Source organism: Tachyglossus aculeatus, chromosome 10 (genome assembly GCF_015852505.1).
Source record: "Tachyglossus aculeatus isolate mTacAcu1 chromosome 10, mTacAcu1.pri, whole genome shotgun sequence".
Lineage (NCBI taxonomy): Eukaryota > Metazoa > Chordata > Mammalia > Monotremata > Tachyglossidae > Tachyglossus > Tachyglossus aculeatus.
In genome coordinates, this window is record NC_052075.1 from 43,361,834 (window position 1) to 43,378,365 (window position 16,532).

Consider the following 16,532-nt stretch of genomic DNA (forward strand, 5'->3'; position numbering starts at 1 on the left):
TTGAGCGCTTGCCGTGTGCGGAGCACTGGGAAGTACAAGTTGGCACCATATACCAACAGTGGGCTCACAGTCTATCTCCACCCTCATGCCTGCTTGAATGCCCGGTCCTGGGGAAAGGAGAAGGAGTTCCGGGAATCTGCGAGGAGGAGAGAAGTTCAGAGAAGCTGGGCGCCCTCCTCTTCCAAGCCAGGGGCTCGGAGGGGGAAGGATAGCGATCCGGGTGGACACAGCATCCCGTTATCCGTGCTGGGCCTGGGGAGGGATTAAAGGAGATCCCCCTGCGAGGGAGGCCTCGACCTTGATTGTGCCTGGGAGTGGGGGGCTGGGATCCTTTCCCCAGGCCCGATTTTCCTTCCCCCTCCTCACCAATCCCAGGCTCTCCACCGACCCCTGGGTGGGAAGGAGGGTTTGCTGGGTTCCCCGGAGCCCGCCTTGGTCGGGGCGGGGAAGGAGAGGCCCCCCTCCCCACGTCTCCTCCTCTCCCCTCCTCCCCTCCCGCCTCCTCCCCCGGGCTGGAGCAGGGGGGCCGGGCTTGGCCGTCGGCGGCCCCTGCATTCCTGAGAGCGGGGCGACAGCAACAAAGGAGCCGGGAGAAGGACCGGCACCAGGAGGGGGGGGACGAGGACGAGGAAGGGGAGGAAACTTGGGACCAAGGCGGGGAGGAGATGGGAGCGGGGCCCGGAGGCCCGGGGGGCTGCGGGGGCTGAGGGCGGCGGGGCTCAGGGGTCAGAGGTCAGGCCAGCATGGGCCGGCGGGGGCCAAGTTGGCAGCGTTGGGCCGCCCCGGATTGGGGTCCCTGAGCCGGGGCGTGGGGGAGACGGGGGGCCGGGGGGTTGGCTCGGTTGGCGGGACCGGCCATGGCCGCTGCCCTGGGGAGGGGGCCGCCCCTGGCCCTGCCCCTGCCCCTGCCCCTGCCCCTGCCCCTGGCCCTGCTCCTGCTCCTGTTGCTGCTGCTGCTGCCGCCGCCGGGCAGGCCCGGGCCCGGCCCCCGGAGCCGCACGGACCCCCCGCCGAGCCGCTGCCGCCGCGACGCCCTCTGCGAACCGCTGCGCTACAACGTGTGCCTGGGCTCGGCGCTGCCCTACGCCGCCACCTCCACGCTGCTCGCCGGGGACTCGGGCTCCCAGGAGGAGGCCCACGGCAAGCTCGGCCTCTGGTCCGGTAAGGCCCCCACGGCGGGGGGGGGGGGGACCCCCCGCTCCTTCAGTCAGTCCTATTTACTGAGCGCTTCCTGGGTGCGGAGCACTGGACTAAACGCTGGGAAACCAACTGGGCAACAGAGTCGTGCTGAGCGCTTCCTGTGTGCGGAGCACTGGACTAAACGCTGGGAAACCAACTGGGCAACAGAGTCGCTCCCTCCCCAACGACGTAGAAGTCGGCCATTCGTTCGTTCAGTCCTGTTTATCGAGCTCCCACTGTGTGCAGAGCACTGGACTAACCGTTCATTCATTCAGTCGTATTTACTGAGCGCTTCCTGTGTGCGGAGCACTGGGCTAAACGCTTGGAAAACAACTGGGCAACAGAGTCGCTCCCTCCCCAACGACCTAGAAGTCGGCCATTCGTTCGTTCAGTCCTGTTTATCGAGCGCCCACTGTGTGCAGAGCACTGGACTAACCGTTTATTCATTCGTTAAGTCCTACTTACTGAGCGCTTTCTGTGTGCGGAGCACTGGACTAAACGCTGGGAAACCAACTGGGCAACAGAGTCGCTCCCTCCCCAACGACCTAGAAGTCGGCCATTCGTTCGTTCAGTCCTGTTTATCGAGCGCCCACTGTGTGCAGAGCACTGGACTAACCGTTTATTCATTCGTTAAGTCGTACTTACTGAGCGCCTCCTGTGTGCGGAGCACTGGACTAAACGCCGGGAAACCAACTGGGCAACAGAGACGGTCCCTCCCCAACGACAGGCTCCCAGGCCAGAAGTCGGTCATTAGTTTGTTCAGTCCTGTTTATCGAGTGCCCACTGTGTGCAGAGCACTGGACTAACCGTTTATTCATTCATTCAGTCGTATTTACTGAGCGCTTCCTGTGTGCGGAGCACTGGACTAAACGCTTGGAAACCAACTGGGCAACAGAGACGGTCCCTCCCTAATGACAGACACCCAGGCTTAAAAGTCAGTCATTGGTTCGTTCAATCCTGTTTATCGAGTGCCTACTGTGTGCAGAGCACTGGACTAACTGTTCATTCATTCAGTCGTATTTATTGAGCGCTTACTGTGTGCAGAGCACTGTGCTAAACGCTTGGGAAGAGTACGATAGAACAATAAAAAGGGACAAGCCCTGCCCACCATCACGAACTCACATTCCGGGGGAGACAGACAGAAAAACAGACCTCAATCGAAGTAAATACAATGGCAGATATATGAATTCATTCATTCAGTCGTATTTATTGAGCGCTTACTTTGTGCAGAGCACTGTACTAAGCACTTGGGAAGTACAAGTTGGATAAGTGGGGTGGGATGGGGAAGGGGGTGGAGGAGCATAGGGAGCGAGTAGGGGTGACCCAGAAGGGAGGGGGAGGGGAGGAAAGTGGCGCTTAGGCTGGGAAGGCCTCCTGGAGGAGGTAGGCCTTCAGTCAGGCTTTGAAGGTGCCGGGGGAACCGAATTGTGTGGTAGATTTGAGGAGGGGGGCTCCCACCGGAGAGGGGTTGGGGAGCATATAATAATAATAATAATGGCAAAGCACTGTTTTAAGCACTGGGGTAGATACAAGGTAATCAGGTTGTCCCACGTGGAGCTCACAATCTTAATCCCCATTTTCCAGATGAGGTCACTGAGGCCTAGAGAAGTGAAGTGACTTGCCCAAAGCCACACAACTGGCAGTTGGCAGAGCCGGCATTTGAACCCATGACCTCTGACTCCAAAGCCCGGGCTCTTTCCACTGAGTCACGCAGAGGACAGCAGATGCACACCCCCACGCACCCATGCGCAAGGAAGTAAAGATAGGGTGGGCACGGGGTCGACATGGAAGCATAAAAGGCAGAGGGAGGGAGTGTGGGGTGAGGAGACCCACGTCCTGGATGAGAATCGGGTGGAGGCGGGTAGGCCTCGGTCCAGGAGAGAAACTCTTATTTAGGACTTTCCGAGGGGCAGGGAGACCGAAAGCAGCCATTCGCCAAAATATCCGGGGAATCGTCCCCCCATCCCCTCCGTGGTGTGTGTGTGTGACATTGTGTGTGTGTGTGTTCATTCACTTAACGTGTGTGCGTGATAGGGTGTGGGGTTAGGGACCCAAGATGATGCCGGGAGGCTGCAGAGTGGGCAGGGTGGTCAGAGAAGAGGTCAAAGGCTCCTTGCAGGGGAAGGGAAGGGAAAGGAGGCCGCTTGGGAAATGCATTGGAATATGGAGTGGGAGGAGGAAGAGGAGAAAAGATCTGAGGATTTGGAGAAAGGAAGAAAAACCCTAGGAGGGGAAACTGGGGGGAGTCCCCAGAGATCCTGGGGAGAAAGGATTTGGAGACTTCTATCTAAAGAAATGGACCCAAGGCCTGCTTCCACTAGTGATTAGCTGGGAAGACCACCTCCGCCTCAGTTACCTCATCTGAAAAGTGGAATGAGTGGAAGTCAGGAGGATTTCTCAGGCACCTGGAGCTTTGGACCCTAGAATCCTCAGCCTCCAGGGATGGAGTCCTTTAAACTGTTTGAGCCTCTAGGGACCCTGACCCAGTGTTGGGCCTGACAGCGGTGGAGAGGGTGAAAACGAGCCCAGCATGTTATTCAAGGATTCCTCATCATCATCTCCTTGGGGCTTCTTGTGCACAAGCCCTGGCTATTCCCCAACCTCCCAGCCAGCTTTAACCTAAATCCACCCCCAAAAAGAGGGAGAGGGAAAAATGCTGAAGCCGCTCCAGCTCAGAGTCAAGAACCAGGGAGGCAAGTGACGCGGTGGGGGCCCTGCCCACCCGAGGGGTTTACAGGCAGGCCGAAGCAGAGACCCCAAAGCTGTGGGCCCTGTACCTATTGCTCAGTTTGCGATTCGGGGACCTCCACATTTCCTTTGCTCCCTTCATTCCTACTCGACTTCTTTCTGCTTCTTTCATCATCACCCTCCCAGACCTGAGCTGGTGCGGCGGTAGGTGGAGTCGCAGAAATAGGATTAAAACAGGGGGTTTGGTTGTCTGACTGGTGGAAGAAGTGGGTTTAGGTGGTGTCCGCCAATGCCTTCAGCCCCACAGCTACCTCCAGGGCACTCTCTGGGATTCAGAGAGAGATCAATTGAATACATGAATAAAGAAAGAAATCCCAACTGATAGGAGTCCAGCGAAGGCTAAGTCCAGGCACCAAAATGATCCAGGCCCCCAGGCTGCGTTTGCCCTTCCTCTCACGTCCACCTTGGCCCAACAGATGGTGACCTCACTTCTGGGGACCACAGGAGCAAGGAGGGTGGCGGATGGAGCTCCCCACTTTTGTTTCCCTTGTTGGTCATTGCTGATCCTCCCCTCCAGCCCCAGTTGCTCCAAAATAGCGGAGAGCTAGATCACACCACCCTTGCCATTGAGCGAGCCGGTACATGGGCCAGGTCCGGGCTATCCATACCTCTGTCATCTGACTTGGTGGCGTAGGGGAGTTCTGGACAGCTGAGGAGGTCGAGCAGGTCCTCATTCTCGCCGTCGACCCCTGGCCCGGAACGCCCTCCCTCCGCACATCCGCCAAGCTGGCTCTCTTCCTCCCTTCAGAGCTCTACTGAGAGCTCACCTCCTCCAGGAGGCCTTCCCAGACTGAGCCCCCTTTTCCTCTCCTCCTCCCCATCCCCCTCGCCCTACCTCCTTCCCCTCCCCACAGCACCTGTATATACGCTTGCACAGATTTATTACTCTATTTTACTTGTACATGTTTACTATTCTACTTATTTTGTTCATGATGTGCATCTAGCTTTATTTCTATTTATTCTGATGACTTGACACCTGTCCACATGTTTTGTTTTGTTGTCTGTCTCCCCCTTCTAGACTGTGAGCCCGTTGTTGGGTAGGGACCGTCTCTGTATGTTGCCAACTTGGACTTCCCAAGCGCTTAGTCCAGTGCTGTGCACACAGTAAGCGCTCAATAAATACGATTGAATGAATGAATGAATGAACAGGGGCCTTAGGTTTTTGTTCATCCCCAGAGGCCCGACTGTACCCAGTCCCGGGAGTAGAGGTGCTCCTTATACACTGGGGATTGATGAGGATGGTAGAAATAGGGCTGCTTCAAGCCCGAGACCCAAGGCCGGGTAAAGCAGCATAGATTAGGGTGGTGGAGCGGGGTAGAGTGGAGGCAGAGTTACTGAGCCTCTACAGAGCCGTGGGCTGGCCTGGGTCCTCCCAGGGCCGGGGAGTGGGGTCCTCTTCCAGCTCTTCTCTCCGCAGCGGTGAGTACTCTGTTCTCCAAGGCTCCTTTGTCGGCAGCCAGGTAGAGGGGCTGCCCAATTTGTGCCCCGATGCAGGCCAAGTTGTCGGCACGCCCTAGTGCCCGTAGGGCTGAGCCCGACTTGGCAGATGCATGGAGAAAGGCAGGCACTGTTGCAGCAGGTGAAGGTGACAGGTCGTGGCATGCTGACACCGGGATCTTACTTGTTTGCCCCCGGCCACTCTGTTTGGGCTGTAATGTTTCTTGGGTGGCCGGGGTGGAGGGAGACAAAAAAAGCTCCCATTCCTCTTCTCTGGGTGGTAGGTGGGGTGCAGAGGGGAGAGAAGAGGCAGGGAGATGGGAGTGGGAAGCTGGGAGGAGTGAAGGAAGGGAGCAGGCTTTATGCATGTCAATTCTTTGAGATGAAAGTATCTGGGAGCTCTGTTTAACTCAGTAATAATAATAATAATGTAATATGTTAATATATGTACACTTACTACGTACTAAGCGCTGGGGTAGATACAAGATAATCAGGTCAGACCTCATCTCTGTCCCACCTGATGGTCACGGTCTAAGTGGGAGGGAGAACAGGTATTGACTCCTCATTTTATAGATGAAGAAACTGAGCCCAGAGATGTTAAGTAAATTTGCCCAAAATCACATAGCAGGCAGGTGGCAGAGCCAGAATTAGAACCCAGGTCCTCTGATTCCAAGATCCATGTTCTTTCCACTAGGCCACGCTGCTTCCCTGTAAGTGGGGGAAAGTCCACAATAAGGACAGCTGAGATCTGGGTGTCCCCATGGGAGCCCCCTAAGCCCCAGATTTTCCAGACAGTGATCCATCACTAGCTCTGTACTGTCCTGGAAGGAGATGGAGGTGGAGATGAGGCCAGAAGCATCCCTCAGTTATTGGCACCACCTCCCAACCCTTCCACAGGGAGAAATCCACGGGCTATCATCGGGAGCCCTGGGGTGGCTGTCAGGGGTGGCTGTTCTGGGGATGAATATTGAAGATTAAGTGAGCAGGGTCCAAGACGGAACAAACTAGGTCGGAAGTGGGTACGTCAGTGGCCGGTTACCTTCCAAAGGGTCTGCAAGGGGAGGGGGGGAAGTGGGGGGGGGGCGGGAGGAGGGCGGAAAGTTTTGCTGCCTGTCTGCTCCTCTGACTCCTCCTCTCCTTTCCCTGCAAGGACAGAGTCTCTTCTGTTTCTCTCCATCTGATTTCCTGTTTCTCCTCTCTTTGGCCTCGGAACACCTGGCTCCTCTGACCACTTCTCTTTCCCATCACCTCTCTGTCTCACCTCAGCTTGGTAAGGGGGTCTGGGTGATTGAGAACTCTTGGGTTCAGTTTCCAGAATGTCCCAGGGCCGTAATGAGGAGGGGGCCCTCTTACTCTGCTCTACTTCGGGCTCCCCCTTCCCTCCCGGATCCCTCTTTCCCGCACCCTTCCATTCCCACCTTAGCCTCCACACAGATAAGGGGGCCAGCAGACAGCAGTTATTTTCTATTAATGGCTCTAAGAAGTCCCAAAGGGAGAGATGCACCTGTTAGAGTGGAAAGGCTGGGGCCAGGGGTGGTGGTCCCACTGATGGTCCTGGAGGGGGTAGGCTCTTCGGCTCCCCGTTTGACCTCCTCTCCCCTCTCCCCGATCCCGCAGGCCTCCGGAATGCCCCCCGCTGCTGGGCGGTGATTCAGCCCCTGCTCTGTGCCGTCTACATGCCCAAATGTGAGAACGACCGGGTGGAGCTGCCCAGCCGCACGCTATGCCAGGCTACCCGGGGGCCCTGCGCCATTGTGGAGCGCGAGCGGGGCTGGCCCGACTTCCTGCGCTGCTCTTCCGATGGCTTCCCAGAAGGCTGTATGGTAAATTGAGCGTCGGGAGCTGGGCACCCGGTGGGAATGGGGGGGGGCGGGGGGATGAGGAGGGGAGAGGGAAAGAAGTAGGAAGGGAGGGAGGGGAGAGGATCCCTAACTTCTGTGGGGCCAGAATCTCCGGACATCTGCGGGTCGTAAAGAGAAGAGTCAGCAGACCAGCTGGCCTTCGGGGGCAATCCTCGGTGATAATCCTCCACTGCTTGTCCCTGGGGTCCCCCAGAATGAAGTCCAGAACATCAAGTTCAACAGCTCAGGGCAGTGCGAGGCCCCGCTGGTCCGGACGGACAACCCCAAGAGCTGGTACGAGGATGTGGAGGGCTGCGGGATCCAGTGCCAGAACCCCCTCTTCACCGAGGCCGAGCACCGGGACATGCACAGCTACATCGCCGCCTTTGGGGCCGTCACTGGCCTCTGCACCCTGTTCACCCTGGTCAGCTCACGGGCAGGGGAGGAGGGTTGTGGGGGGGGTGGGGGATGAGGGGAGGAAAGAAGAGAGGGTGGGGAGGATGCTGCCGAGGCCGGGGTGGGGGGCTTTGAGGGGTGGGTGATGGGAAGATGATAAGGGTTCAGATCTCCCGGGGAGTCGGGAGGCCGACGGCGTCAGACTGACCCACTGAGCCCCACCGCCCTCCCCCAGGCCACATTTATCGCCGACTGGAAGAACTCCAACCGTTACCCGGCTGTCATTCTCTTCTACGTCAACGCTTGCTTCTTCGTCGGCAGCATCGGCTGGCTGGCCCAGTTCATGGACGGCGCCCGCCGGGAGATTGTCTGCCGGGCCGATGGCACCATGCGGCTCGGGGAGCCCACGTAGGTGCTGGGGGGAATCAAAGACAGGGTCCGGGGGCCCACGGCAGCTTCCCCGTGGATCCGGTTGGCCTCCGGATCCGCCGGGGATTGGTCCGTGACGGGGGTCGGGATCTGTTAGGACTGGAACCTGACGTTCCTCGTGGGAGTCCGGCCTCGAGGCCTTATTCCGTTCGGGGCTAACTTCCCGGTTTGGGCCCAGAACTTGGCTCGCTCCGTGCTAGGCGCCTCTCTTCAACGCTGTGCTCAGTCTGGGCCTGGGCGGAATCCACTGAGTGGGGTCACCCCCTCCCTTGGCAAAAGTTTGACCTTGAGTTTGGCCATTTCCCAGGGCAAGAGTAGCAGTGTGGAGGTTTGGGGGGAGTGAGGGGAGCCAGGTGCATCCCCTGCCCCCCACACCACCACGTGACTCCCCGTCCACCCCATTCCCACAGCTCCAATGAAACACTGTCCTGTGTCATCATCTTCGTCATCGTATACTACGCGCTGATGGCGGGGGTGGTCTGGTTCGTGGTGCTGACCTACGCTTGGCACACCTCCTTCAAGGCCCTGGGCACCACCTACCAGCCCCTCTCGGGCAAGACCTCCTATTTCCACCTGCTCACCTGGTCCCTGCCCTTTGTCCTCACGGTCGCCATCCTCGCCGTGGCCCAGGTACAGAGACTCCCGGCCAAGGGATGGGGGTGCCGAGGGGCTGGCGGGGAAAAGGGCACATGACGGGTGTGTGTGAGTGGCCGTTCTGTGCCCAGCTTTGCCCCTTCCCACCTCGGGGTTCCAGGTGGACGGGGACTCGGTGAGTGGCATCTGCTTCGTGGGCTACAAAAACTACCGCTATCGTGCTGGCTTTGTGCTGGCTCCCATTGGCCTGGTGCTCATCGTTGGAGGCTATTTCCTCATCCGAGGTGGGTGGATCGCCGGGTTCTGCCCTGGAGGTTTCCGTCCCCTGTGGTTTCTGTCCCCAGAGGGTTCTGCCTCCAACACTACCGCTCACCCATTCCCACCCTGTGGTACCACACAAGTCCATTCCACTCCGGGCTAGATGCCTTTCCCCCTGCCTCTATTAGGCTAGTTTTCCCATTCCCATTTGAGCCCTTTTTTTCCCTTACTGAACCATATCTGCTTGCTCTTCTGTTGCCTCAGTCCCCCGTCCTTGAGTCTTGGTATCCAGCCCCCACCTGTGTCTCAATTTCTCTCTCTCTCTCTGTTTCTCTGCTTCTCTTCCCCCTTCTCTCAGCTAAGCTTTCTGTCCCGTGCCTCAATTCTCCCCATATCACCAGAGCACCTGTGACCTGACCACATGATCCAGAGAGTGACCAGTCTAGGGCAGTCCCCTGTGCCCCAGTGATGCCTCTTCCTGGCCCGGTGGGAGTCCGACTCTCCAAGTCCAAAATTCTCCTAGGAGGAGAGGATCAGGGCTTTCTGGGGCTGCCTCAGCCTTTCACATCCAAAGCTCCTTCCCCAACTCTCCTCAGGTGTCATGACTCTGTTCTCCATCAAGAGCAACCACCCCGGGCTGCTGAGCGAGAAGGCGGCCAGCAAGATCAATGAGACCATGCTGCGGCTGGGTGAGTGGGGACCGGGCCGGGCCACGTCCCCCTCCCTCCCTCTCCAGATTGGAGTAATGAGGGGTGCTGGGAGCTAAGACTCTTGGGCCCTTAGCTAAATTACCCTGCCGGCAGCAAGGATCTTGAGATATTACCCTTGAATGTTGTCACCTTGCCTGGAAAGAGGGGAAACCGGAATGAGTAGAGAACTCCATCTCCCAGGATCATCATCCCCCTCGGACTTATAATAAATGTGGTTTTTAAGCACTTATTATGTGTCAAGCACTCTGCTAACTGCTGGGATAGATGTAATATAAACCCCAGGCGGTTTCAGACTCCCTGGCAGGACTGGGTAAGCAGAAGGGGCTGTTGAGAAGAAAAGAACTGCTGAGTTTAGAGGCACAAGGAGTGCGAGGAAGGAGAAAGAAGTAGGGACAAGGTCCAGGGGCCAGCCACAGTACTTTCAGGGCCGGAGGGCCCTGGTGGGCTTTTTTTTCTTTTTTTAGTATTTGTTAAGTGCTTACTATGTTCCAGGCACTGCAGTAAGCACTGGGGTAGGTACAGGCTAACCAGGTTGGGCACGGTGCGTGTCCCACATGGGGCTCACGGTCTTAATCCCCATTTTACAGGTGAAGGGACTGAGGCACAGAGAAGTTAAATGACTTGCCCAAGGTCACACAGCAGAGAAGTGGCGGATCTGGGATCGGGTGTCCTAGCCAATCCAGCCTTCCCATCTCTTTCTTGCTTCCCACTCAGGTGCACCGACATGGTTAGATCTGGGATCCTTTGGCCCTTTCCTTCTGAACCGTGGTACTGGAAGGACTAACTTTGCTCCAACCCAGACCAAGTTGCATTTAGGCCCCGGGTGGTGTGAGCCCTCTCCCTGCTCTCCATCTGTCCCTCTCCGAAACCCGGGAGTAAGTGGCAGAATGGGTTTGTCTGAGTAATTCCTCCAATCTTTCCACCAGGCATCTTTGGCTTCCTGGCCTTCGGCTTTGTCCTCATCACATTCAGCTGCCACTTCTACGACTTCTTCAACCAGGCCGAATGGGAACGCAGCTTCCGGGACTACGTACTGTGAGCGCGGGGCCGTCGGGTGCTGTGGGGGTGGACCGGCGGCATCAAAAGGGAAGGGAGCCTCTAGGCTGGACGGCAGAGGATTTCTTTCTGGCTCTGGACTGATGGGGATGGCTGGTCTAAAGTGCTTGGAGATCCCTGGGTGATGGTCTCTTCCCACAGGTGCCAAGCCAACGTGACCATCGGGTTGCCTACCAAGAAGCCGATCTCCGACTGTGAGATCAAGAATCGCCCCAGCCTCCTGGTGGAGAAGATCAATCTGTTTGCCATGTTTGGCACGGGCATCGCCATGAGCACCTGGGTCTGGACCAAGGCCACCCTACTCATCTGGAGGCGCACCTGGTGCAGGTGGGCCCTACTCCAGTACTCTACACCTTCCCTGTCTCTTTCCCCGGCCAGTCTCGGTTTTAGGTCGAGACTGTATTATAGGAAGAAAGGCTGGTTCTCCTCTCTGCTCACTCCTGGCCCACCCGGAAATTCACCGGGGTGGATGGGGTACCCCTCAAGGTGGGGCTTGAGGGGATGTGGGGGAGGCTTTTGGAATCCCATAAAGTATCCCTCCCAACTCTCCAGATTGGAGTAGTAGGAGCTGCTGGGAGCTAAAACTCTTGGGCCCTCTGCTAAGCTCCCTGCCGGGGGCAGGAGCTCCATTCATTCATTCATTCATTCATTCAATCGTATTTATTGAGTGCTTATTGTGTGCAGAGCACCGTGCTGCAGATGTTACCCTTGAATATGTTGCCCTGCCAAGAAAGAGGGGAAACTGGGGCGAGCAGACAGCCCGAATTCCATCCCTCAGGAACACCATCTGCCACCAGGACTAATAATAATTATGGTTTTTGTTAAGCTCTTACTATGTATTAAGCCCCTGGGATAGATGCACATTAATCAGATTTTTGCCTTTCCTAAAGATCTGGTAATAATAATAATAATGGCATTTATTAAGCGCTTACTACATGCAGAGCACTGTTCTAAGCCCTGGGGGGGGGATACAAGGTGATCAGGTTGTCCCACGTGGGGCTCACAGTCTTAATCCCCATTTTACAGATGAGGTAACAGGCTCAGAGAAGTTACGTGACTTGCCCAAGGTCACACAGCAGATATGTGGCGGAGCTGGGATTAGAACCCATGACCCTTGACTCCCAAGCCCGGCCTCTTTCCACTGAGCCACACTGCTTCTCAAATCTGGTGGTTTGATTATCCTTAAGAATAATCTCAGAATTGAGGAGAGGGAGTTTTTTACAATAATGATAACTGATTTTGTAGAATGCTTCTATTTTTCACAGCCAGTTGGCTCACATTATCCCCACAGTATCTTCTTGTGAGGTAAGAAGAGAGGCAGGTATTATCCCCGTTTTCCTAAGAGAAGGAAACCAGGGCCCAGTCAGGTTAAGTAACTTCCCCAAGGGCACACAGCAAGCAGGCCAGGGGCAGAGCTGAGGAGTAGAATTCAGGACTTGGGACTTCCAGGCTTACATTCCTTCCTCTAGACCACTGATGGGCCCGGAGTGATGGGCAGTTACAGAGGAGGTATTGCCTATGAAAGTAGGTGCCCTCTTCCCCTGGGTTTAGTGAGACAATTTAGTAATAGTAATAATAGTATTTATTAAGAGATTATCACGTGCCAAGCACTGTTCTCAGCACTGGGAAAGAAGTGAGACATAGACATAATAATAATAAGGATGGCATTTGTTAAGCGCTTACTATGTGCGAAGCACTGTTCTAAGCGCTGGGGGGGATACCAGGTGATCAGGTTGTCCCATGTGGGGCTCACAGTCTTAATCCCCATTTTACAGATGAGGTAACTGAGGCACAGAGAAGTGAAGTGACTTACCCAAAGCCACACAGCTGACAAGTGGCAGAGTTGGGACATGTGACATGTCTCTGGCCCTCAAAGAGCTCACCATTTAAGAATGAGGGAGAGATGGGGCAGGCGACAGACAACATTGTGAAAGACCAGGATGACAATAGACACAAAAGAAAGTGCAGGATTTCAGTCCCTCCCGGCTTCGGACATCCTTCTTCTTCGGTCAGTCAATCAACCAATCAGTGGTATTTAGTGAGCACTTAACTGTGTGCGGAGCGCTGTACTAAGTGCTTGGAAAAGTACAGTACAACAGTTGGGTGGCCCAATCCCTGACCCCAAGGCGCTTACAGTCCCCTTTCCTTCCCTTGCCCCCTAGGCTGACTGGTCAGAGTGATGACGAGCCTAAAAGGATCAAGAAGAGCAAAATGATTGCCAAAGCCTTCTCCAAGCGGCGGGAACTGCTGCAGAACCCGGGCCAAGAGCTGTCATTCAGCATGCACACCGTGTCCCATGACGGGCCTGTGGGTGAGCCTCTATCCCTCCCCTCCCCGTCCCCCACTTCTGTGCCCTGGCCCAAACCTCACCGAGTGGGCCAGGGAGATGCAGGGTGATTTCCTGCGAGTGGGAGAAATGGGGTGCTCTCTCATCTCCCCCCGCTCATTTGTGGTACTCGGGCTCGCTGGAAGCTGGGGGAGAGCACTGTGAGAAACACGACATGGTTCCTCTCCCCGGAGCTGCGCCAGGGTGGGCTCAGGGAGATGCCGAAGGAGGGAAAACCTGGGCTGGGAGAGGGAGTGATTTTTACTCACCTCTCTTCCCGTTCCGACAACAGCGGGTTTGGCCTTTGACCTCAACGAGCCCTCCGCCGACGTCTCCTCCGCCTGGGCCCAGCACGTCACCAAGATGGTGGCCCGGAGGGGAGCCATCCTGCCTCAGGACGTGTCTGTCACCCCTGTGGGGACTCCCGGTATGGAGGGTAATGGGGAACGTCGAGAGGGAAAGCTGAGGGCAAGAGGGTGAATCAATCAATCAATCAATCAATCAATCGTATTTATTGAGCGCTTACTGTGTGCAGAGCACTGTACTAAGCACTTGGGAAGTACAAGTTGGCAACGTATAGAGACAGTCCCTACCCAACAGTGGGCTCACAGTCTAAAAGGGGGAGACAGAGAACAAAACCATTTATTACTCTATTTATTTTACTTGTACATATCTATCCTATTTATTTTATTTTGTTAGTATGTTTGGTTTTGTTCTCTGTCTCCCCCTTTTAGACTGTGAGCCCACTGTTGGGTAGGGACTGTCTCTATGTGTTGCCAATCTGTACTTCCCAAGCGCTTAGTACAGTGCTCTGCACATAGTAAGCGCTCAATAAATACGATTGATGATGATGATGATGAAAACCAAACATACTAACAAAATAAAATAAATAGAATAGATATGTACAAGTACAAGTACAAGATAGGTATGTACAAGTAAAATAAATAAATAAATGTATTTATTTATGAAGCAGCCGTGGAGCTGGGGGACCTGAGCTGATGGGTGACGGAGGGGTCTGAGCGAGGCGAGGGGAGGTACAAGTTAAGGGCTGAATAGCAGGCCCCGAGCTGGGGAAACAGGTGGATTGTGGAAGCGGGAAGGGCAGGGGTGGAGCCAGCGGATGAAGCAGTTAGCTGCTCTTTCAAGTTTCCCCAGACTCACATTCTCTCTCTTTTTTTTTTTTTGCCTCCTTCTCCACAATTCCCTGCTCCCAGTCCCCCCTGAGGAGCAAGCCAACCTGTGGCTGGTGGAGGCAGAGATTTCCCCGGAGCTGGAGAAGCGCCTGGGCCGGAAGAAGAAGAGGAGGAAGAGGAAGAAGGAGGTGTGCCCGCTGGCTCTGCCGGCTGAGCTGCGCCATCCTGCTCCTGCCTCCAGTGCGGTGCCCCGCCTGCCTCAGCTGCCCCAACAGAAATGCCTCGTGGCGGGGGCCTGGGGGAATGGGGATCCCCGCCGCCACGGCACCTGGACCTTGGTCTCCAACCCCTTCTGCCCAGAGCCTAGCCCACTCCAGGACCCGTTCCTGCCCCCTCCCCCTGGCCCTGGAGTCTGGACTCAAGGCCGCCGACCTGGCCTGGCCCCCATCCACTCCCGGACCAATCTGATGGAGGCGGAACTGCTGGATGCCGACTCGGACTTCTGAGCCTGAGGACACAGCGGGCCCTGGGGCTCCGGGGGGAAGAAGAGGATTCTGGAAACTCGGCTGCCCCAGAGAGGAGACTGGAGCTTTTCACTCACGCCCACTGCTTCTGAACTGGCCTCGCCTGTTCCCCCAGGCACTTCTCGGTGCCAGAGCAGTGAGGCCCAGTGCCCACCTGGAGGTATTTGTTGCCGGCCTGAGGCAGCCCTACTTTAGGGTGGCCTTGGACCCCCCCGGCTCTGCCCCTCACATCGCCCTCTTTCTGGCGGACTTTCTCCTTGGCGGAATTGACCAGAATCCCACCCTGCCCCCACCTTGGCCGAAGTCGGCCTGAGTCACAATGGGATAACGCTGCCCAGCGCAGGCCCCGGTGCTCAGGGCCGGACACATGCCAAGGGCCGCAGATAAAGCTCAGGGGTGAGGGGCCGCCCGACTGTGGGGGCAGCAGGGCCTTCAGAGCTGGGTGACCCCTGCTGCAACAGGCTCTCCATTGTGGCGAGGCCTTAGGGGCGAGTCCAAAGGATGCTGGGTGTCCTGGCTTTCTCCCCTTTCCTTTGAATAGATGAGAGCTACTTTCTAATGGGCCAGAGCCTCCTTCAGCAGCAGAGCTCAGGAGGAGGAGGAGAGGGCCACAAGCTCCTCCCAAGGCCTTTTCCTCTTCCCCCCTCCCCCTCCCGACAGTTAGCCCCACTTGGACAGCTCCATCCTAGCTCCCGTTTGAATTTTGACGTCTTTGTTGTTTTTGTCTGTTTACACTCCGAGCTGTATTCCCAAGCTCCGGCCGGCCTCTCCAACCCCCTCCCTCCTGCTCTTTTCCCGCCTCACTCCATCTCCAGGAGAGGGGCTCCTTCAGCAGTGGAGGCCCAGGCCCGCGTGGGGTAGGGCTGGGGGCTCCGTGGGGGTCCCCGGGCAGAGGGGTCCGGGGACGCCACTCTGGCTGACCAGCCTGGGGCCACGGTGGGGGCCGTCTCTCCATCGCTCTGCTCCGGGTCCTCACAGCTCCCACCCCCACAGTGGGGCAACAGAAACACACATCAGTGGCCGGCTGGGATCCAGGCCAAGGGAAAGGGGACTTTGGGGAGGAGGATAAACAGCCAATAAAAGAAAAAAAGGTTTTGTATAAGTCTCTGACCTCTCACTTCCTCTCACACCTCTCTGCCCTGAGCCTCCTGCTTCCTGGTCATGCCCTGAGCACCATTTGGATCAGGGGTGGAGTAATCTGGGTGCAGCCAGGCCAAACTTTCATTCATCGTTCATTCATTTAATTATATTTATTTAGCGCTTACTATGTGCAGAGCACTGTACTGAGCGCTTGGGTGAGTACAGTGTAACAATCAACAGACACATTGCCGGCCCTTTCACGGGCCCAAGTACAGCGCAGTGGCGGACTGGAAACGTTTCTAGCGAACGACCAGGCAGGTGGGCTGTTTGGCAAGATTAAAGTTGGGCTGAAAGAGGGTATCTAAGAAGCAGCGTGGTTTAGTGGAAAGAGCATGGGCCCGGGGGTCAGAGGTCCTGAGTTCTAATCTCAGTTCCATCTCTTGTCCGCTGTGCGACCTTGGGCAAATCAGTTCACTTCCCTTTGCCCCAGTTATCTCATCTACCAACTCTTTTATATTGTACTCTCTCAAGAGCTTAGTATAGTGCTCTGCACCCAGTAAGCACTCAATAAATACGATTGATTGATTGATCTGTAAAATGGGGATTAAGACCGTGAGCCCTAGGTGGGGCAGGGACTGTGTCCAACCTGATTTATCTTGTACCTCCCCCAGCGCTTAGCACATTGACCAGCAAATAGCGCTTAAAAAATACCATAAACAATGGTGGGTAGTGTTGTTGCCCACTGTTGGGACTGTCTCTATATGTTGCCAACTTGTACTTCCCAAGCGCTTAGTACAGTGCTCTGCATACAGCGCTCAATA

At 56.2% G+C, this 16,532-nt stretch overlaps 1 protein-coding gene across 1 annotated transcript; it reads left to right on the forward strand.

Moving 5' to 3' along the window:
- Nucleotides 1-911: 911 nt before the first annotated feature.
- Nucleotides 912-15,733, forward strand: SMO (smoothened, frizzled class receptor; the record flags this gene model as incomplete). The annotated part of the gene is made up of 12 exons (XM_038752462.1): nucleotides 912-1,161; nucleotides 6,982-7,187; nucleotides 7,420-7,629; nucleotides 7,837-8,009; nucleotides 8,441-8,660; nucleotides 8,785-8,908; nucleotides 9,479-9,571; nucleotides 10,519-10,627; nucleotides 10,790-10,975; nucleotides 12,811-12,959; nucleotides 13,267-13,401; nucleotides 14,189-15,733. Coding segments are annotated over 12 exons (2,280 nt in total), but the record flags the coding sequence as incomplete, so codon positions are not given.
- Between the last annotated feature and the right edge of the window lie 799 nt (nucleotides 15,734-16,532).